The sequence below is a fragment of the Cetorhinus maximus genome, unplaced genomic scaffold (assembly GCF_964194155.1).
Source record: "Cetorhinus maximus unplaced genomic scaffold, sCetMax3.hap1.1 HAP1_SCAFFOLD_1741, whole genome shotgun sequence".
Taxonomy (NCBI): Eukaryota; Metazoa; Chordata; class Chondrichthyes; order Lamniformes; family Cetorhinidae; genus Cetorhinus; species Cetorhinus maximus.
Window position 1 is genome coordinate 47501 of NW_027597681.1, and position 22039 is coordinate 69539.

General features: G+C 56.0%; 1 protein-coding gene across 1 annotated transcript in view; it reads right to left on the reverse strand.

Moving 5' to 3' along the window:
- The window catches only part of LOC144676616 (apoptotic chromatin condensation inducer in the nucleus-like), a 45316-nt gene extending 26975 nt beyond the window's left edge, over positions 1 to 18341 (reverse strand). The window contains exons 1-2 of the mRNA XM_078536993.1: positions 18160 to 18341; positions 9896 to 9961 (exon numbers count right to left, since the gene is read on the reverse strand). Coding sequence (XP_078393119.1) covers positions 9896 to 9961; positions 18160 to 18297 — 204 coding nt within the window. The 5' untranslated portion in view covers positions 18298 to 18341. The remainder of the gene's footprint in view (positions 1 to 9895; positions 9962 to 18159) is intronic.
- Between the last annotated feature and the right edge of the window lie 3698 nt (positions 18342 to 22039).

Consider the following 22039-nt stretch of genomic DNA (forward strand, 5'->3'; position numbering starts at 1 on the left):
AGATCTTATCGCAGCGAGGGACCTGGCCCTGCCAACACAATCCTCTAAAGGAGGGATTGGGCTTGGACGCCCCGCGTCAGCCTTTCTATAATCCGTGCGGAATCTCGTTGGCCTGTCGGGTCCGGGGCACCGACACTGCCGGAGAGCTCCAGCTGCCTTGGCTGGGCTCGGGTTTAGCGGATTTTCCAACACGCGTGTCGAGTCTCCGCCGTCCCTCGAACTTGCTTCTCCGGGCTGAAAAGGATAAGGGTGTTGCTTTCCAGGCGGAGATTCCCCCCCCCTTGCCTCCCACACACACACCACGCACGGCTAAAAATTGTACACCCCTGGTTTGTCCTTGCAGGTCCCTTTCGAGTCTGTGAGTAAAGCCTCGCCGGGTCCTCTCGTCGTCCTATCTCTTAAGCACAGAGATGCGGGTGTCCGACTGCCCTGATATTTCAGCGCCGGCTACCCGGGTGGGTAGGAGGTTCGGTTTGAGGGCTGCCTACGTCTCCTTCCGCCTCACTCTCGCTGCCTCCTTCATCCTCCGCTGTCCTCACGACCTGACATACCTGCTCCTTTTTTATTTCCCTCCCTATGATGGTATTGTTCCATCACATAAGACATAGGCACATAAGACACAGGAGCAGAAATTAGGCCATTCGGCCCATCAAGTCTGCTCCGCCATTCAATCATGGCTGATAAAGTTTCTCAACCCCCATTCTCCCGCCTTCTCCCCGTCACCTTTGACCCCCCTTACCAATCAAGAACCTATCTATCTCGGTCTTAAATACACTCAATGACCTGTGGCCTCCACAGCCTTCTGTGGCAATGAATTCCATAGATTCACCACTCTCTCTGGCTAAAGAAGTTTCTCCTCATCTCTGTTCTAAAAGGTCTTCCCTTTACTCTGAGGCTGTGCCCTCGGGTCCTAGTCTCTCCTACTAATGGAAACATCTTCCCCCACGTCCCACTCTATCCAGGCCTTTCAGTATTCTGTAAGTTTCAATCAGATCCCCCCCTCATCCTTCTAAACTCCATCCAGTATAGACCCAGAGTCCTCGAACGTCCCTCATATGTTAAGCCTTTCATTCCTGGGATCGTACTTGTCATCGATGTGACGCAGCTGATTCTTTTTACCCTGCAATCTGGGGTGGGGGGAGGTCTATCAAATCATTTACTCTACCGTCCCTCTCGATTACCTCGTACGGACCGCTGAACTGTGCTTTCAGAGGCTCCCCTCTCCCCCCGCCCCCCCACCAATAAAGGCAACGACGCTAACGCTTTACCCCGTGGTTGTGATGTTCAGGTCACAGCTCGCTTATCTCACCCACTCCCTCATCTAACGTTTGAGAAACTTTTAAGAGGTTCATGAGCCAACTTTGCAGGTTCCCCGGGAGCTGTGCCTGGAACACGGGCACATCATCTAACACAGAGGGACCCGACCTTCCTCTCCTAATAACTTTCCTTTCATGAATGAGGAAGGTTTGAGGACTCTGGGTCTATACTCGATGGAGTTTAGAAGGATGAGGGCGGGGGGGGATCTGATTGAAACTTACAGAATACTGAAAGGCCTGGATAGAGTGGGACGCGGGGGAAGATGTTTCCATGAGTAGGAGAGACTAGGACCCGAGGGGCACAGCCTCAGAGTCAAGGGAAGACCTTTTGAGAACAGAGATGAGGAGAAACTTCTTTAGCCAGAGAGAGTGGTGAATCTATGGAATTCATTGCCACAGAAGGCTGTGGAGGCCATAGGTCATTGAGTGTATTTAAGACCGAGATAGATAGGTTCTTGATTGGTAAGGGGGGTCAAAGGTTACGGGGAGAAGGTGGGGAGAATGGGTTTGAGAAACTTATCAGCCATGATTGAATGGCGGAGCAGACTCGATGGGCCCAATGGCCTAATTTCTGCTCCTATGTCTTATGGTCTTATGAATGTCAGGGGACCTCTGACCTCGTGTCCATAAATTAATTCAAAGGCTGGGTGGGGGGAGCAGATGAGGAGCAGAAATTAGGCCATTCGGCCCATCGGGTCTGCTCCGCCATTCAACCATGGCTGATAAGTTTCTCAACCCCATTCTCCCCGCCTTCTCCCCGTAACCTTTGACCCCCCTTACCAATCAAGAACCTATCGATCTGGGTCTTAAATACACTCAATGACCTGGCCTCCACAGCCTTCTGTGGCAATGAATTCCATAGATTCACCACTCTCTCTGGCTAAAGAAGTTTCTCCTCATCTCTGTTCTCAAAGGTGCTGGGGAAAGGCATAAGTGTTTGAGTGGCTCCCGTATCTCTTGAGTGTGGTTATAGGCTTAGCCGTCTCATTTGAGGGACAAGGGGGGTTACTCTTCCCCACTCGACAAAATATCTTTATAACTCCCACGCATCTTATGCACCTCTCCTGAACTCTCAGCGGTGTTCACGCTGGGTTTCACAGCTGCAGTTAGGGGTACAGGCTTGATCTGTTGTGCTTTCACCCAGGGCTCTCCTTTTCCCGAATCGCCCTCGCGTACCCCGGCAAGTCCCACGGATTTCCCACGCCACTTCCGGCAATCGGCACAAAGGTGTCCCGCCTTGTTGGAACGGGAACACTTCGGCCTTCAAAGCTCACTTCCACCCTCAGCGCCCTTCCTTGCTGGCCCAACGAGGATTTCCCGGGCAATTCCCGGCTGTCCCTGGTTCTTCCCTGGCTAACTTGCCTTCCTTTCGCCTGCCCGCCTTCTCTATCCTTCTCGGGTTTGTGGGGGATGGTGGAAAGGAGGTTTCGATTTACGGACCCGTTCATAATGGTCAGTCATCTCTGTCCAGCTGTTGCAAGGCTCTGGACTTTAAACATGGGTTCTAACGACTGGAGGAAGCGAGTTTTTAAAAAGTCTTCCGGGGGAATTATTTCCCTGAGCGCTTTCTGTGTTGTCTCTACCTTTAACGCTCATATCCAACAGTCAAAATTACTCTGCTTTGCCCTCTCAAACTCAATAGGGGTCTGCTATTTCCTTACGTTTCGCCAATATGCCTCAGGGGCCAACTTATACACACTAAGAATAGTCTTTTTTTCACTGCATCATAATCCACAGGCAACTCTTCTGACAGCGATGCATATACCTCATGAGCTCTACCCGCCAACCTATACTGTAAGAGCAATGTCCAGGACTTCTATTGGCCATTTGGTTTGCTGAGCCGGCTTCTCAGCCGAAATAAAGAATGCCTCGAAGTGTCCCTTTCCTCGGACTTGTACAGATTTAAACATCTCCCTGCTGGGCTTTGGGTTGGAGGTGGGGTTTTTTTTTCTACCATCAGAACCTTCCTCGGCATCCGAGGCCTCTCCGTAAAGTTCCAGCCTATTAAAAGCCGATTGCCCTTTCTCGTTCCTCTTCCCTTCCCTTCCCTCCCTTGCTAACCGCTCTCTCAGGTGGACAAGTTATCACATTTCCCATCCTCGTTCTCTTGCCTTCTCTCGGTCCCTTTCTCTCTCCCGCCTGACTACTGGCTCCCTATGAAATACTGTCTCTTTTCCCATACCAATTGCTGTTATTCCGCATCCAATCACTCGCCATCCGCGTTTCAAATCCCAAAAGAGCCCCCAGCTTATTTTATGACTGGGATTTGGGGGGAGGGGGAAATGCGCGTACAATCCAGCCCTGCTACTCTGCAAGTTGTGCCATTAATTTAAAAGATTAATTGTCTCACCAAAAATAGCCAATCGTCTGCCTCCCCTACCGGTGTCCAGAACAAAAGAGTCTTCATCCAGAATAAAAGAGTCTTCAATAAACTCACAACGATTGTTTATTATAAAACAAAACTCCTTTTTAACGAGTTGCAAGTGCTGGTCAACACACAATTGTAATCGGGAAGTGTAACTATCTATCACTTCCTGAAGAATTCCCCCAACGCACGCACGCACACAGACACGGACAGGCACACACATGCACACACGGACAGGCACACACACGCATACACGGACAGGCACACACACGCACACACGGACAGGCACACAGGCAAGGACAGGCACACACACACGCAAGGACAGGCACACACACACGCAAGGACAGGCACACACACACGCAAGGACAGGCACACACACACGCAAGGACAGGCACACACACACGCAAGGACAGGCACACACACAAGGACAGGCAAATACGCACATGCCCCCCCCCCACACACACACACACACACACGCGCACGGACAGGCACACACACGCACGGACAGGCACACACACACACACGCATGGACAGGCACACACACATGCACACACACACATACTTGCATGCACGCGCACACACACATGCACACACACACATGCATATACACACAGACAAACAAAAGAAGAACAGATAAGAGTCTCTCTGCAGAGATGGCCTTTAGAGGGCGGGCGTTAAAAAATAAAGGATAAAGTCTGCAGGGTCTCGGCGCTCTCAACCTGGACTTTCCCTCCTGTGGGTCCCAGTGGGTGTCCGGAAGTTCTCACCAACCGGGTCGCAGCTTTGCAGGTTCAAAGGCAGACCGGTTACACTCAGATGAGGGCTCACTGGCTACAGGTCGACAGGCACACACGATTGCAGGCAGGGCAGAGAGAGCAAGAGAGAGGGGAGCCAGTTAGGGCAGCCTTCCTCCCTCAGCTTGTTCCCCTACAAGGCTGTCCTCAAAACCAAGCAGGTTCACAACTTCCAGTTTATTTCTTTTCCCCCTCTCTCCCCTGTGATTTCCAGCAAGTTGCCAAACTTTTGCCTTTTCAGTCCTTGCCCCATCGATTAAAGTGACTGCTGTTCGAAATAAACAACCAGATCTTCCTCAAGTACCACAGAGGTCAGGTGATTTTATTTTATTTTTTTGGGAAGAGGCCTGCTCGCTGAAAGTTTCAAAATGAACTTATGGCCTTTTTAAGAAAACAATCCCAGGTCAGCAGAATCCAGAAGACCGAGACATGCCAGGTCCTTCCGTTTTGTAAAAGAAAAAAAATCAGTCTCCATAAGACAAGGTTCGAACAACCCACACACTCTATCAGGACCGTTCACACATGTGTGTACACACACTTTCCCCCTCAGGGCTGTGCACACTTGTACGTTCGTGCACACTCACTCTTCAGCTGTGCACTTGAATGTACACACACACACTCGCTCTATCCGGACCCTGTACACATGTACATACACACATACTCACTCATGGCCATGCACACGCTCTCAGGGCCATGCACACCCGTATGTACGCATTCTCGCTCTCAGGGCCGTGCACACCCGTATGTACGCATTCTCACTCTCAGGGACGTGCACGCTCGTATGTACGCATTCTCACTCTCAGGGACGTGCACGCTCGTATGTACGCATTCTCACTCTCAGGGACGTGCACACTCGTATGTGCACACACACGCACATACGTGTACACGCACTCTCACTCTATAAGGGCTGTGTCACTTGTATGTAAACAGATACTGTCCGGTTTGTGCACAAGCTTACTCTGTCAGGACCGTGCACACTGGTTATATACATACTGTCACTCTCAGGGCCAAGCACACTCTCACAATATCAGGACTGTGCATATACATACGGACACACACACACACATTCTATCAGGACTGTACACACACATGTCTACACACAATCACCATCAGGACTGTGCACACACACAAGTACACACACTCACTATCAGGAATGTGCACACACGTACGTACACTCACTCTATCAGAGCCCACACACATATAAACACACTCATTCACTCTACTAGGACCATGCACACACGTATGTATACACACACACACTCTGCCAGACCGTGCACACACGTATGTACACACACCCTCATTCTCAGGGCCGTGCACACTCGTATGTACAGACTCTCAAATTCTCAGGGCCGTAGTCACTCACTCAGGACCCTGCGCACGTGGATGTACACCCACGCTCACCCTGTGCTGTGTACACACGCATATGCGCACACGCACAGCCCATGGAGAATACAGATTCCGTCACATTATGTCTGCTCCCTCAATCCAATTCTGTCGCACTGTATCCCCTTCCCCTGACTGCACCGTGTCACACTGTATCCCCTCTCCTGACACCTCCATGTCGCACTGTATCCCCTCCCCTAGCCCCGTGTCTCACCGTATCCCCTCCCCCGACCTCCCCGTGTTCCCTCCCCCAGCCCCGTGTCTTACCGTATCCCCTCCCCCAGCCCCGTGTCTCACCCTACGCCCTCCCCCGACCCCTCCGTGTCTCACCGTATCCCCTCCCCCAACACCGTGTCTCAACGTATCCCCTCCCCCGACCTCTCCATGTCGCACTGTATCCGCTTCCCAGCGTCCCCGTGTCACACTGTATCCCCTCCATGTTGCACCGTATCCACTCCGCCCAGCTCTACTGTATTCCGCCACTCCACTTCGCACTGCATCCCCTGCAACAGCCCCACCGTGTCTCACCATATCCCCTCCCCACCAGCCCCATGTCTCACCGTATCCTCTCCCCCAGCCCCGTGTCACACCGTATCCCCTCTCCCAGCCCCGTGTCTCACCGTATCCCCACACCCCGAACCCCCGTCTCACCATATCCCCTCCCCCAGCCTCGTGTCTCACCGTATCCCCTACCCCAGCCTCGTGTCTCACCGTATCCCCTACCCCAGCCTCGTGTCTCACCGTATCCCCTACCCCAGCCTCGTGTCTCACCGTATCCCCTACCCCAGCCTCGTGTCTCACCGTATCCCCTACCCCAGCCTCGTGTCTCACCGTATCCCCTACCCCAGCCTCGTGTCTCACCGTATCCCCTACCCCAGCACCGTGTCTTACCGTATCCCCTACCCCAGCACCGTGTCTCACCGTATCCCCTACCCCAGCACCGTGTCTCACCGTATCCCCTCCCCCCAGCCCCGGTCGCACCGTATCCCCTCCCCCGTGTCTCACCGTATCCCCTTCCCCCGGCCCCGTGTCTCACCGTATCCCCTCCCCCGATCCCCCCGTGTCTCACCGTATCCCCCCCCCCCAGCCCCGTGACTCACCGTATCCCCTCCCCCAACCTCCCCGTGTCTCACCGTATCCCCTCCCCCAACCTCCCCGTGTCTCACCGTATCCCCTCCCACATCCCCGTGTCTCACCGTATCCCCTCCCCCGACCTCCCCGTGTTCCCTCCCCCAGCCCCGTGTCTTACCGTATCCCCTCCCCCAGCCCCGTGTCTCACCCTACGCCCTCCCCCGACCCCTCCGTGTCTCACCGTATCCCCTCCCCCAACACCGTGTCTCAACGTATCCCCTCCCCCGACCTCTCCATGTCGCACTGTATCCGCTTCCCAGCGTCCCCGTGTCACACTGTATCCCCTCCATGTTGCACCGTATCCACTCCGCCCAGCTCTACTGTATTCCGCCACTCCACTTCGCACTGCATCCCCTGCAACAGCCCCACCGTGTCTCACCATATCCCCTCCCCACCAGCCCCATGTCTCACCGTATCCTCTCCCCCAGTCCCGTGTCACACCGTATCCCCTCTCCCAGCCCCGTGTCTCACCGTATCCCCACACCCCGAACCCCCGTCTCACCGTATCCCCTCCCCCAGCCTCGTGTCTCACCGTATCCCCTACCCCAGCCTCGTGTCTCACCGTATCCCCTACCCCAGCCTCGTGTCTCACCGTATCCCCTACCCCAGCACCGTGTCTCACCGTAGCCCCTCCCTCGGCCCCGTGTCTCACCGTAGCCCCTCCCCCGGCCCCGTGTCTCACCGTAGCCCCTCCCCCGTATCTCACCGTGTCCCCTCCCCCAGCTCCATGTCTCACCGTATCCCCTCCCCCGACCCACCCGTGTCTCACCGTATCCCCTCCCCCGATCCCCCCGTGTCTCACCGTATCCCCTACCCCAACCCCGTGTCTCACCGTATCCCCTCCCCCGATCCCCCCGTGTCTCACCGTATCCCCTCCCCCGATCCCCCCGTGTCTCACCGTAACCACTACCCCAACCTCCCCGTGTCTCACCGTATCCCCTCCCCCGATCCCCCCGTGTCTCACCGTATCTCCTCCCCCGATCCCGCCGTGTCTCACCGTAACCCCTCCCCCGATCCCCGTGTCTCACCGTATCCCCTACCCCAACCCCACCGTGTCTCACCGTATCCCCTACCCCAACCCCACCGTGTCTCACCGTATCCCCTCCCCCGATCCCCCCGTGTCTCACCGTATCACCTCCCCCGATCCCCGTGTCTCACCGTATCACCTCCCCCGATCCCCCCGTGTCTCATTGTATCCCCTACCCCAACCCCGAGTCTCACCGTATCCCCTCCCCCAGCCACGTCTCACCGTATCCCCTCCCCCGATCCCCCCGTGTCTCACTGTATCCCCTCCCCCAGCCTCGTGTCTCACCGTATCCCCTACCCTGATCCCCCGTGTCTCACCGTATCCCCTACCCTGATCCCCCGTGTCTCACCGTATGCCCTACCCCAGCCCCGTGTCTCACCGTATGCCCTACCCCAGCCCCGTGTCTCACCGTATGCCCTACCCCAGCCCCGTGTCTCACCGTATGCCCTACCCCAGCCCCGTGTCTCACCGTATCCCCTACCCCAGCCCCGTGTCTCACCGTATCCCCTACCCCGTGTCTCACCGTATCACCTCCCCCGATCCTCGTGTCTCACCGTATCGCCTCCCCCAGCCCCGTGTCTCACCGTATCGCCTCCCCCAGCCCCGTGTCTCACCGTATCCCTTCCCCCAGTCCAGTGTCATACTGTATCCCCTGCCCCCGACCCCTCAGTGTCTCACTGTATCCCCTCCCCAAGCCCCGTGTCTCACTGTATCCCCTCCCCAAGCCCCGTGTCTCACCGTATCCCCTCCCCCAGCCCCGTGTCTCACCGTATCCCCTCCCCAAGCCCCGTGTCTCACCGTATCCCCTCCCCTAGCCCCGTGTCTCACCGTATCCCCTCCCCCAGCCCCATGTCTCACCGTATCCCCTCCCCCAGCCCTGTGTCTCACCGTATCCCCTCCCTCGACCCCTCCGTGTCTCACCGTATCCCCTCCCCCAGCCCCGTGTCTCACCGTATCCCCTCCCCCAGCCCCGTGTCTCACCGTATCCCCTCCCTTGACCCCTCCGTGTCTCACCGTATCCCCTACCCCAGCCCCGTGTCTCACCGTATCCCCTACCCCGTGTCTCACCGTATCACCTCCCCCGATCCTCGTGTCTCACCGTATCGCCTCCCCCAGCCCCGTGTCTCACCGTATCGCCTCCCCCAGCCCCGTGTCTCACCGTATCCCTTCCCCCAGTCCAGTGTCATACTGTATCCCCTGCCCCCGACCCCTCAGTGTCTCACTGTATCCCCTCCCCAAGCCCCGTGTCTCACTGTATCCCCTCCCCAAGCCCCGTGTCTCACCGTATCCCCTCCCCCAGCCCCGTGACTCACCGTATCCCCTCCCACATCCCCGTGACTCACCGTATCCCCTCCCCCAGCCCTGTGTCTCACCGTATCCCCTCCCCAAGCCCCGTGTCTCACCGTATCCCCTCCCCTAGCCCCGTGTCTCACCGTATCCCCTCCCCCAGCCCCATGTCTCACCGTATCCCCTCCCTCGACCCCTCCGTGTCTCACCGTATCCCCTCCCCCAGCCCCGTGTCTCACCGTATCCCCTCCCCCAGCCCCGTGTCTCACCGTATCCCCTCCCTTGACCCCTCCGTGTCTCACCGTATCCCCTCCCCCAGCCCCGTGTCTCACCGTATCCCCTCCCCCAGCCCCGTGTCTCACCGTATCCCCTCCCTTGACCCCTCCGTGTCTCACCGTATCCCCTCCCCCAGCCCCGTGTCTCACCGTATCCCTTCCCCCAGCCCCTCCAGTGTCACACTGTATCCCCTGCCCCAGCGCCATGACGTTGCACCTTGCTCCTCCCCACCCCAGCTCCGTATCACGCTGTAACCCCTCCCCTCCCCTCCCCTCCGTCGGGTCCCACTGCTCTGCCAGGCCTCATGTCACCTTACCTGGGAGTTGGGTTGAAATCCGGAGTGCGAGGTTGAGTGTTTCTGCAACTGTTCCAGCATCAGGGCCTGCCACAGAATAAAAACAGGCTGGAATCAGAGGGAGGAGGGGGTTGTGAGGTGGGTGCGCGGTGGGGTGGAGCAGCGCGAGGCAGAGGCTGGGCGGGGAGGAATCGCTGCCGGAGTTTCGCAGGGGGTCGTGTCCCAGGCCCAACCATCTTCAGCTTTATTTCATCATTCACGGGGATGTGGGAGGGTCGCTGGGCCGGGCCCAGCATTTATTGCCCATCCCTAATTGCCCCTTGAGAAGGTGGTGGGTGACCTGCCTTCTTGAACTGCTGCAGTCCCTGTGGTGTAGGTACACCCACGGCGCTGTTAGGGAGGGAGTTCCAGGATTCTGACCTGTGGTGTAGGTACACCCACAGCGCTGTTAGGGAGGGAGTTCCAGGATTTTGTCCCTGTGGTGTAGGTACACCCACGGTGCTGTTAGGGAGGGAGTTCCAGGATTTTGTCCGTATGGTGTAGGTACACCCATGTCACTGTTAGGGAGGGAGTTCCAGGATTTTGTCCCCTGTGTGGTGTAGGTACACCCACAGCGCTGTTAGGGAGGGAGTTCCAGGATTTGGACCCAGCGACAGTGAAGGAATGGCCGATATATTTCCAAGTCGGGATGGTGAAGGGCTCGGAGGGGAACTTCCAGGTGGTGGTGTTCCCCATGTGTCTGCTGCCCTTGTCCTTCTAGATGGTAGTGGTCGTGGGTTTGGGCGGCGGTTGTCTAAGGAGCCTTGGCGAGTTGCTGCAGTGCATCTTGTAGATGGTACACACACTGCTGTTACTGTGCGTCGGTGGTGGAAGGAGTGACTGTTTGTGGATGTGGTGCCGATCAAGCGGGGCTGCTTTGTCCTGGATGGTGTAGAGCTTCTTGAGTGTTGTGGGAGCTGCACTCATCCAGGCAAGTGGGGAGTATCCCATCACACTCCTGACTTGTGCCTTGTAGATGATGGATAGGCTTTGGGGGAGTCAGGAGGTAAGTTACTCTCTGCAGGATTCCCAGCCTCTGACCTGCTCTTGTAGCCACAGTATTTATCTGGCTGGTTCGGTTCAGTTTCTGGTCAATAGTAACCACCAGGATGTTGATAGTCGGGGATTCAGTGATGGTAATGCCATTGAACATCAAGGGGGCGATGGTTGGATTCCCTCTTGTTGGAGATGGTCATTGCCTGACACTTGCATGGCGCGAATGTTACTTGCCACTTGTCAGCCCCAAGCCTGGATATTGTCCAGGTCTTGCTGCATTTGGACATGGGCTGCTTCATGTATCTGAGGAGTCGCGAATGGTGCTGAACATTGTGCAATCATCAGCGAACATCCCCACTTCTGACCTTATGATGGAAGGTCATTGATGAAGCAGCTGAAGATGGTTGGGTCGAGGACACTACCCTGAGGAACTCCTGTAGTGATGTCCTGGAGCTGAGATGACTGACCTCCAACAACCACAACCATCTTCCTTTGTGCTGGGTATGACTCCAACCAGCGGAGAGTTTTCCCCCTGATTCCCATTGACTCCAGTTTTACTAGGGCTCCTTGATGCCACACCCGGTCAAATGTGGCCTTGATGTCAAGGGCAGTCACTCTCACCTCACGTCGGGAGTTCAGCTCTTTTGTCCATGTTTGAACCAAGGCTGTAATGAGGTCAGGAGCTGAGTGTCCCTGGCGGAACCCAAACTGGGCATCAGTGAGCAGGTTATTGTTAAGCAAGTGCCGCTTGATAGCACTGTTGATAACCCCTTCCATTACTTTACTGATGATGGAGAGTAGACTGATGGGGAGGTAATTGGCCGGGTTGGATTTGTCCTGCTTTTTGTGGACAGGACATACCTGGGCAATTTTCCTCTAAAACCATAGAAGAGTTAATACACAGAAAGAGGCCATTCAGCCCATCTTGTCTGCACCAGCCAAGAAGGAAGTAAAACCTTTAAAAAACTAGCCGCTGGTTTTAATCCCGCTTTCCAACCCCTGGTCCGTAGCCCTCGCAGGTTCCAGCACCTTCAGGTGCAGATCCAGGTTCCTTATCAATGAGTTGAGCGTTTCAGCCTCAACCACCAAATTAGGCAGCGAATTCCAGACCCCCACCACCCTCTGGGTGAAGAGGTTTTCCCTCTAATCCTTCTACCCATCACCTTCAATCTATGCCCCCTACTAATTGACCCCTCAGTTATAGGCGGGGGGAAACGAGTCTTTCCTGTCTATACCCCTATCTAGGACCCTCATCATTTTGTACCCCTCAATCAGGTCACCCCCTCAGCCTCCTCTGTTCTGAGGAAAACAAACCCTCCCCCAGCCTGTCCCAATCTCTCCTCACGGCCGCAATTTTCCAGCCCTGGCAACATCCTTGTCAATCTCCTCTGCGCTCTCTCTCTCCAGAGCGATTCTGTCCTTCCTGTAATGTGATGACCTAGAACTGCGTCCACACACAATTCCAGCTGTGGCCTAACCAGCGTTTTATACAGTTCCAGCATCACCTCCCTGCCTTTGTATTCAGTACCTCGCCCAGTCAAGGGGGCAGCGTTCCCTGTGCTTCCTCGACCACCTCATCCACCTGTCCTGCCACCTTCAGGGGCCTGTGGACATGCTCTCCAAGGTCTCTCACTTCCTGAACCCCTCTCAATACCCTCCCAGTTTATGGGAGTACTCTCTTGCCTTGTTTGCCCCCTCCCCAAGTGCATTATTACCTCACGCTTCTCCGGACTGAATCCCATTTGCCACTTCTCCGCCCCAGAGACCAAGCCATTGATATCGTTCTGGAGACGACATCTACCCTCTTCACCATCAACCACACGGCCAATTTCTGCGTCATCTGCAAATTTCCCAATCTTGCCTCCCAAGTTTAGGTCTAAATCATTAATATATGCCACAAACAGCAAGGGCCCCAACACTGAGCCCTGTGGAACACCACTGGAAACCGTTTTCCAGTCGCTAAAACATCCACCGACCATTCCCCCTTTGTTTCCCGTCACTGAGCCAATTTTGGATCCAACCTGCCCCCTTCCCCTCTATCCCATGGGATCTCACTTTCCTGACCAGTCTGCCAATGTGGGACCTTGTCGAGTGCCTTTACTGAAATCCATGTAGACCACATCCACTGCACGACCCTCATCAATCCTCCTTCTTACTTCCTCAAAACATTCTATTCAGTTAGTAAGACCCGATCTTCCCCCAAAACAAAACCATGCTGACTGTCCCCGGTTAATCCGTATCTTACTCAGTGACAGTTTATCCTGTGTCTCAGAATTGATTCTAATAATTTTCTACATAGCCGGGTAGACGCCAGTGTTGTAGCTTGGCTAAGGGGAGCGGCAAGTTCTGGAGCACAAGCCTTCAGTACTATTGCTGGAATATTGTAAGGGCCCCATAGCCTTTGCAGTATCCAGTGCCTTCAGCCGTTTCTTGATATCACGTGGAGTGAATCGAATTGGCTGAAGACTGGCGTCTGTGATGCTGGGGACCCCCAGAGGAGGCCGAGATGGTATCAGCCACTCGGTACTTCTGGCTGAAGATTGTTGCGAATGCTTCAGCCTCATCTTTTGCACTGATGTGCTGGGCTCCTCCATCATTGAGGATGGGGATATTTGTGGAGCCTCCTACTCCAGTGAGTTGTTTAATTGTCCACCACCATTCACAGCTGGATGCGGCAGGACTGCAGAACTTAGATCTGATCCGTTGGTTGTGAGATCGCATAGCTCTGTCTATCACTTGCTGCTTATGCTGTTTGACATGCAAGTAGTCCTGTGTTATAGCTTCACCAGGTTGACACCTCATTTTTAGGTATGCCTGGTGCTGCTCCTGGCATGCCCTCCTGCTCTCTTCACTGAACCAGGGTTGATCCCCTGGCTTGGTGGTAATGGTAGAATGGGGGATATGCTGGGCCATGAGGTTACAGATTGTGTTCGAGTACAATTCTGCTGCTGCTGATGGTTCACAGCGCCTCATGGATGCCCAGTCTTGAGTTGCCAGGGTCGACAGGGCTGAAGCTGCCATTATTGCCGGCTGATCCGACTTGGTTTTCATTACTTTTAGGCTCCGTAGCTGTTTGATACAACTGAGTGGTCGGCCTATTCTAGAGGGGCAGTTAAGAGTCAACCACATCGCTGTGGGTCTGGAGTCACGTGTAAGAACAGCAGATTTCTTCCTTCCATGAACCCAGATGGGTTTTTTTACGAAAATGGTTTCATCGTCTCCATGACTGAGACTAGCTTTTACACTCCAGACTTTTATTAACCAAATTTAAATTCTACCAGTCGTGGTGGGATCTGAGCCTGTGTCCCGTTCCCGCACCCCCCTCCAGAATATTAGCCTAGGCCTCTGGATACTCGCCCAGTGATATTACCACTATTCCACCATCTCCCTGTTCACCAATGCTACATCAATCAGGATAAATGCAGCAAGACCTGGACAATATCCAGGATTGGGCTGACCAGTGGCAAATAGCATTGGCGGCACACAAGTGTCAGGCAATGACCATCTCCGACAAGAGAAAATCCAACCATCGCCCTCTTGACATTCAATGGCATTACCATCACTGAATCCCCCACTATCAACATCCTGAGGGTTACCATTGACCAGAAACTGAACTGGACCCAGCCATATAAATACTGTGGCTACAAGAGCAGGTCAGAGGCTGGGAATCCTGTGGAGAGTAACTCACCTCCTGACTCCCCAAAGCCTGTCCACCATCTACAAGACACAAGTCAGGAGTGTGATGGGATACTCCCCACTTTGCCTGCATGAGTGCAGCTCCCACAACACTCGAGAAACTCGACACCGTCCAGGACAAAGCAGCCCCGCTTGATCGGCACCACATCCACAAACATTCACTCCCTCCACCACCGACGCACGGTAGCAGCAGTGTGTGTACCATCTACAAGATGCACTGCAGCAACTCGCCAAGGCTCCTTCGACAGCACCTTCCAAACCCATGACCGCTACCATCTAGAAGGACAAGGGGCAGCAGACACATGAGGAACACCACCACCTGGAAGTTCCCCACCGAGCCCCTCACCATCCTGATTTGGAAATATATCGGCCGTTCCTTCACTGTCGCTGGGTCAAAATCCTGGAACTCCCTCCCTAACAGCACTGTGGGTGTACCTACACCACAGGGACAAAATCCTGGAACTCCCTCCCTAACAGCGCCGTGGGTGTACCTACATCACAGGGACAAAATCCTGGAACTCCCTCCCTAACAGCGCTGTGGGTGTAACTACACCACAGGGACAAAATCCTGGAACTCTCTCCCTAACAGCACTGTGGGTGTACCTACACCACACAGGGGACAAAATCCTGGAACTCCCTCCCTATCAGCGCTGTGGGTATACCTACACCACAGGGGACTGCAGCGGTTCAAGAAGACAGCTCACCCCCACCTTCTCAAGGGGCAATTAGGGATGAGCAATAAATGCTGGGCCCAGCCCAGCAACCCCACACATTGCAAGAATGAAAGAAGAAATGAGACAATGCATTTTGGGAGAAGGAGCAAGGTACAACAAATGGTAGGATTCTGTGACGTGTCGGGGAACAGAGAGAGGGTTTGGAGTACCTGACCAAGGTAAGAACCATTAACAATAGGTGTAAGGAGTAGGCCATTCGGCCCCTCGAGCCTGCTGCGCCAGTCGGTACAATCGAGGCTAACCTGACTGTGGCCTTAACTCCACTTTCCTGTCTCCCTCCTATAAGCCTCGACCCCCTTGTCGACCAAGAATCTGTCCAACTCAGCCTTGGATAGAGTCAGCGACCCGGCCCTCCACCGCTCTCTGGAAAAGAGACTTCCACAGAGCGACGACCCCCTCGAGAGAAGAAATTCCTCCTCATCTGTATCTGAAACGGGACACCCCTTATTCTGAACCTGCGTCCCCTCGATCGAGGTTCCCCCACAACATCTCACGTCTACCCTGTCGAGCCCCCTCTCAGAATCATATTTATATTTCAAGAAGATCACCTCTCGTTCTTCTAAACTCCGACAAGTATGGGCCCAACACGTCCAACCTTTCCTCACGAGACAACCCTTTTTCGCCCCAGGAATCAGCCGAGTGAACCTTCGAACTGCCTCCTATGCAAGTATATCCTCTTTAACGTCAGGAGACCGAAACTGTCCACAGTACCCCCAGGTGCGGACTCACCAACACCCCTGTACAGCTCTAGAAAGACTTCCACAACTTTTATTCTGCATCCCCCTCGCAATGGGGGCCCGCGTTCCATTTCCCTCCCTCACCACTCGCTGCATCTGTATACTAACTGTTTTTGTGATCCATGCACCAGGACGCCCAGATCCCTCTGCACCTCAGAGTTCCGCAGTCTCTCTCTCCATTTAAATAACGCTCCCTCTTTTCTGTTCCCTCTGCCAAAGCAGACAACTTCGCATTTTCCCATATTATACTCCATCTACCAAATTTTCGCCCGTTCGCTCAACCGACCCATGTCCCTTTGCAGGCTCTTTGTATCCTCCTCTCAGCTTGCTTTCCTACTTTTATATCATCGACATACCGAGGAAGAGGAGGACTTGGAAAGGCAGGCTGCGGTTAAAGTCGGTGACCCACCAAGACCAGTCGGGATGCATCCGAATATTAAGGGGAGCAAGGGTGTTAAGTTGCGCAAGTGCTGGCCTTAATCTTTCAATCCTCCTTAAGATGCAGGGGTGGTACCAGAGGACCAGAGAATTGCATTGGTTCAGAAAATAAAAAGGGGGTCATAGAATCACCGAGTCATTTGGGCACAGGAGGAGTCCATTCGGACGTGGGTGTCGCTGGCTATGCCAGCATTTATTGCCCATCCCCTAATTGTCCTCGTTCAGAGTCAACCACATCCCTGGAACCGTTCCACTCAATCTCTCTCTTCACCCTCTCAAGGGCCCTCATGTCCTTCCTATAGTGGGGGTGACCGGAACTGGACATAATTCTCTAGTTATGTCCTAACCAGAGCTTTATAAAGGTTCAGTGTAACCTCCCAGCTTTTGTCCTCAATGCCTCTGTTGATGAAGCCCCAGGTCCTATATTCTTTGCTAACCCCGCTCTCTCTCGCTCTGTCCTGCCCCCTTCAAAGATCGATGTCCATGAACCCCCAGCTCCCTCTGTCCCTGCGGAACTCTTCAGGACTCTGCCGCTGAGTCGATATTTCCTCTCCCTGTCCCTCCTGACAAAATGCATCACCCTCACACTTCCTCTGTATTAAACTGCATTTGCCGCTGGCCTGCCCATCCTGCCAGCCACTACTAATTGGTTAATTGGTCAGTAAAGGCCTTTGGAGGGCGGAGGGGGGAGAAACGAGGAGGTGACCTCTCCTGATTGGCCAGTCAGTCAGTGATGGCCTCTCCTGATTGGTCTGTCAGTGATGGCATTGGGAGGGGGGGGGGGGGGGGGCAATGGCCTCTCTTCATTGGTCAGTCAGTGATGGCCTCTCCTGATTGGTCAGTCAGTGATGGCCTCGCCTGATTGGTCAGTCAGGGATGGCCTTGGGAGGGAGAGGCCTGGACTCTCCTGATTGGTCAGTCAGTGATGGCCTCACCTGATTGGTCAGTCAGTGATGGCCTCGCCTGATTGGTCAGTCAGTGATGGCCTCGCCTGATTGGTCAGTCAGTGATGGCCTCGCCTGATTGGTCAGTCAGTGATGGCCTCGCCTGATTGGTCAGTCAGTGATGGCCTCGCCTGATTGGTCAGTCAGGGATGGCCTTGGGAGGGAGAGGGGAGGCCCTAGCCTCTCCTGATTGGTCAGCCATTCCCCCCCCCCCCCCACCCCACCCCACCCCACCCACCCACACACCTCTCTCCACCAGGCGGGGTCTCAGGGCGCAGGCGCAGTTCTGCTCCCCCCGCGCCCAGCCCCACCCACCACGCCAGAGAGGGGCTTTTCCACAGCCCAGCCGGCCGCCGGCACTGACGAGCACGCAGGCGCGAGATCGCCTCGCCCAACCACCTATACACCCCCACGGCGCAGGCGCGCCAGGTAAGCGACGGCACCCACCCCCCCCCCCCCCCACCCACCCCAGGTCTGACTGCGCAGGCGCCCAAGGTGGAGGAGGAGGAGGAGGGGGGGGACTCTGGACCGACCCCCCCCAACCCCCTTCCTCCCTCCTCCTCCCCCCTCCCCCACCCGCTCTCGCGCGACACAAACAAGCGGAGCGGCCGTTAAAGGCAGCCCGGGGACAGCGGCGGGGCCTCCTCCCGCTTCCCGAGCCAGCGGCCTCTCGCCCCGCGCACTCCCCCCGGGCACCTCACCCCCTTCAGCCGCTTGATCAGCGCGTTCTTGGAGCCGCTCTTGGCCAGGCCCCGCTCCTCCAGGGCCGCCTTCAGGTCAGTCACCCGCAGCTTCTGCAGCTCCTTGCCGTCCAGAGTCACGTCTTCCAGGTCCGCCATTTTGCCTTCTCTTCCCCCGCTCTCGGGTTGTCCGCGGGGGGGGGGGGGGGGGGAGAGGGAAAGCAAGGGGGCGGAGTCCAGGGCCGCCGCCACCACCACCACCACCGTTGTCGTCGTCGTCGTCGTCGTTGGCACGTACGCTTCGGCTCTTTCCGGATCCGCTTCGGCTCTTTCCGGAAACCGGTGGGCGGGGCGGGACGTTCGGCTCTTTCGCGCGATCCGCTTCGGCTCCGTCCGGCTGGGGGCGGGGCCAGTGACGACGTGGTTCAGGACGTTGGGCGGCGTTTTCGGCTCGGCGGTGGCTGACCCCGACCCCCCCCCCCCCCCCCCCCCAGGGAGAGGCGGAGCAAGTGACGTCAGAGCTGCCGACTCTTGACGGACTCCCCTTGGTCCCGCCCTTTCTCCGGAGCTTGTTGGGGGGGGGGGGCCACCATTGGCAAACGGGACCTCGGCCATTTCCGGAACCTTTCGGCTATCTCCGGTGGAGGGACCCAATGGAGGGGCGGGGCAAGTGACGTCAGCGCCAACCGACGCCCTTGATCCGTCCGTTCTTCCTGAGCTTTTTGTGGTGGGGTGGGGTGGGGTGGGGGGGTCTATTATTGACAATCACTGTCCCGCCCCACCGGGACCTCGGCCATTTCCGGTACCTTTCGGCCCAACTCTGTTGGACCGACCCAAGGGAGGGGCGGAGCAAGTGACGTCAGCGCCGCCGACTCTTGCCGGATGCCCTCGGTCAACCGTCCCACCCCCCCCCCATTTGAACTTGGAGGGAGGGGGCGGTGCCAGTGACGTCACCGTCACCCCGACCTCGGCCATTTCCGGAGCCTTTCGGCTCTTTCCGGGGGGCCGTTCACCGACCAGGTTTTACGTCCAATTCAACCCGCGGTTTTTTACTTGCTGCTAGTTGATTATATTTTATTCTTATTTTTTTTTCAAAGCTTGACACCTCATCGGCCAACGTCGCATCACTCATTGGCGGTGAGTTGACGGTTACCGACGCGGGTCGAACCTTCGGCACTTTCCGGAAACACTCGGTAATTTCCGTAACCTTGGTTTGTTTTGATTCGATTTTTAAATCCGGGAAGCGTCACTCCATCAATCCCTCGCTCGGTTTTCCCCCCGACCCTAAATCTCGGACGTTTCCGTCTTTCTTTATTATTTTTTGTTTGGTTAAATTAATATTGGCGTTTCGGCCTTTTCCAGCCAGGGTTTCGGCAATTTCTGTTTAGGGTTGGGCCCTCGCGGGCGTTTTACTTCCGGTGAGGGCGGGTACTTCCTGTCCTATCCGATTGGCGCGCTCACTCCCTCAACCGTCCATGCTTCGGCTACTTCCGGAAGCCTTCGGCTCTTTCCGTCGAAGGGCGGGGCCAAACGCGGAAGCAGCCCCTTAGTGCGACTCACCTTAAAGGGGAACGCCACACCCCCTCTCCCTCCACCATGAACATTGAGAGTCTGTGGAGGGTTTCGGATAACAGAAAACAGGAGCAGCCTCGTGAGTTTATTAAAAAGCAAAGAACAAGGCACACAGAGGTGAGTGTGTCCCCCTTCTCATCAAACACCAGCAAAATAAACAGCAACAACAGGAGGCCATTCAGCCCCTCTAGCTTGTCCAGCCACTCGGCGTTGTCCACAGTTCATCTGCATCTTAACTTCAGTGAGACCTCACTCGGAGCACCGTGCACAGTTCCGGTCTCCGTATCCCTCGGTAAGACCACACTCGGAGCACCGTGCACAGTTCCGGTCTCCGTATCCCTCGGTAAGACCACACTCGGAGCCCCGTGCACAGTTCCGGTCTCCGTATCCCCCCCTCGGTTAGACCACACTCGGAGCACCGTGCACAGTTCCGGTCTCCGTATCCCCTCGGTTAGACCACACTCGGAGCACCGTGCACAGATCCGGTCTCCGTATCCCCCTCGGTTAGACCACACTCGGAGCACCGTGCACAGTTCCGGTCTCCGTATCCCCCTCGGTTAGACCACACTCGGAGCACCGTGCACAGTTCCGGTCTCCGTATCCCCCTCGGTTAGACCACACTCGGAGCACCGTGCACAGTTCCGGTCTCCGTATCCCCCTCGGTTAGACCACACTCGGAGCACCGTGCACAGTTCCGGTCTCCGTATCCCCCTCGGTTAGACCCACACTCGGAGCACCGTGCACAGTTCCGGTCTCCGTATCCCCCTCGGTTAGACCACAGTCGGAGCACCGTGCACAGTTCCGGTCTCCATATCCCCCTCGGTTAGACCACACTCGGAGCACCGTGCACAGTTCCGGTCTCCGTATCCCCCTCGGTTAGACCACACTCGGAGCACCGTGCACAGTTCCGGTCTCCGTATCTCTCGGTTAGACCACACTCGGGGCACCGTGCACAGTTCTAGTCTCCGTATCCCTCGGTTAGACCACACTCGGAGCACCGTGCACAGTTCCGGTCTCCGTATCTCTCGGTTAGACCACACTCGGGGCACCGTGCACAGTTCCGGTCTCCGTATCCCCCCCCACCCGGTTAGACCACACTCAGAGCAGCGTGCACAGTTCCGGTCTCCGTGTCCCCCTCGGTTAGACCACACTTGGAGCACCGTGCACAGTTCCGGTCTCCGTATCCCCCTCGGTTAGACCACACTCGGAGCACCGTGCACAGTTCCGGTCTCCGTATCCCCCTCGGTTAGACCACACTCGGAGCACCGTGCACAGTTTCCAGTCTCCGTATCCCTCGGTTAGACCGCACTCGGAGCACCGTGCACAGTTCCAGTCTCTGTATCCCTCGGTTAGACCACACTCGGAGCACCGTGCACAGTTCCGGTCTCCATCTATCGGAGAATCACCAGCTTCTCTTCCTGCCCGGTCACCGTTACCTCTGATGACCCCCAGAGATCGATCTTTGGCCCCGTACTCGTTCCCATCCACACGCTGCCCCTCAGTAATATCATCAGAAGGCACAGCGTGATTTTTCGCACGTACACCGACGACACCCAGCTGGACTCACCCACCTACCTCCCTGGACTCCTCCACTCTCCAAATTGTCGGCCCGCTTATCCGACGTCCATTCCCCGAGGAGCGGAGATTCCCTCTGACTCAATATCGGGAAGACAGAAGCCAATGTTTTCAGCTCCCACTCCGAATTCCGCTCCCAGGTTACCGACGCCGTCCCTCCCCCCGGCAACTGTCTGAGATTAAACCGGTCTCTCCACACACTCTCTCCTTGGCGTCAGGTTTGACCTCGAGATGAGCTTGGCGTTTCCCGTTTTTTCTGGCAGCCCCTACACCCCTCCCTATCTCTGTAGCCTCCTCCAGCCCCTACACCCCTCCCTATCTCTGTAACCTCCTCCAGCCCCCTACACCCCTCCCTATCTCTGTAACCTCCTCCAGCCCCTACACCCCTCCCTATCTCTGTAGCCTCCTCCAGCCCCTACACCCCTCCCTATCTCTGTAAACTCCTCCAGCCCCTACACCCTCCCTATCTCTGTAACCTCCTCCAGTCCCTCCCTATCTCTGTAACCTCCTCCAGCCCTCTACACCCCTCCCTATCTCTGTAACCTCCTCCAGCCCCCTACACCCCTCCCTATCTCTGTAACCTCCTCCAGCCCTCTACCCCCCTCCCTATCTCTGTAAACTCCTCCAGCCCCTACACCCCTCCCTATCTCTGTAACTTCCACCAGCCCCTACACCCCTCCCTATCTCTGTAACTTCCACCAGCTCCTACACCCCTCCCTATCTCTGTAACCTCCTCCAACCCCTACACCCCTCC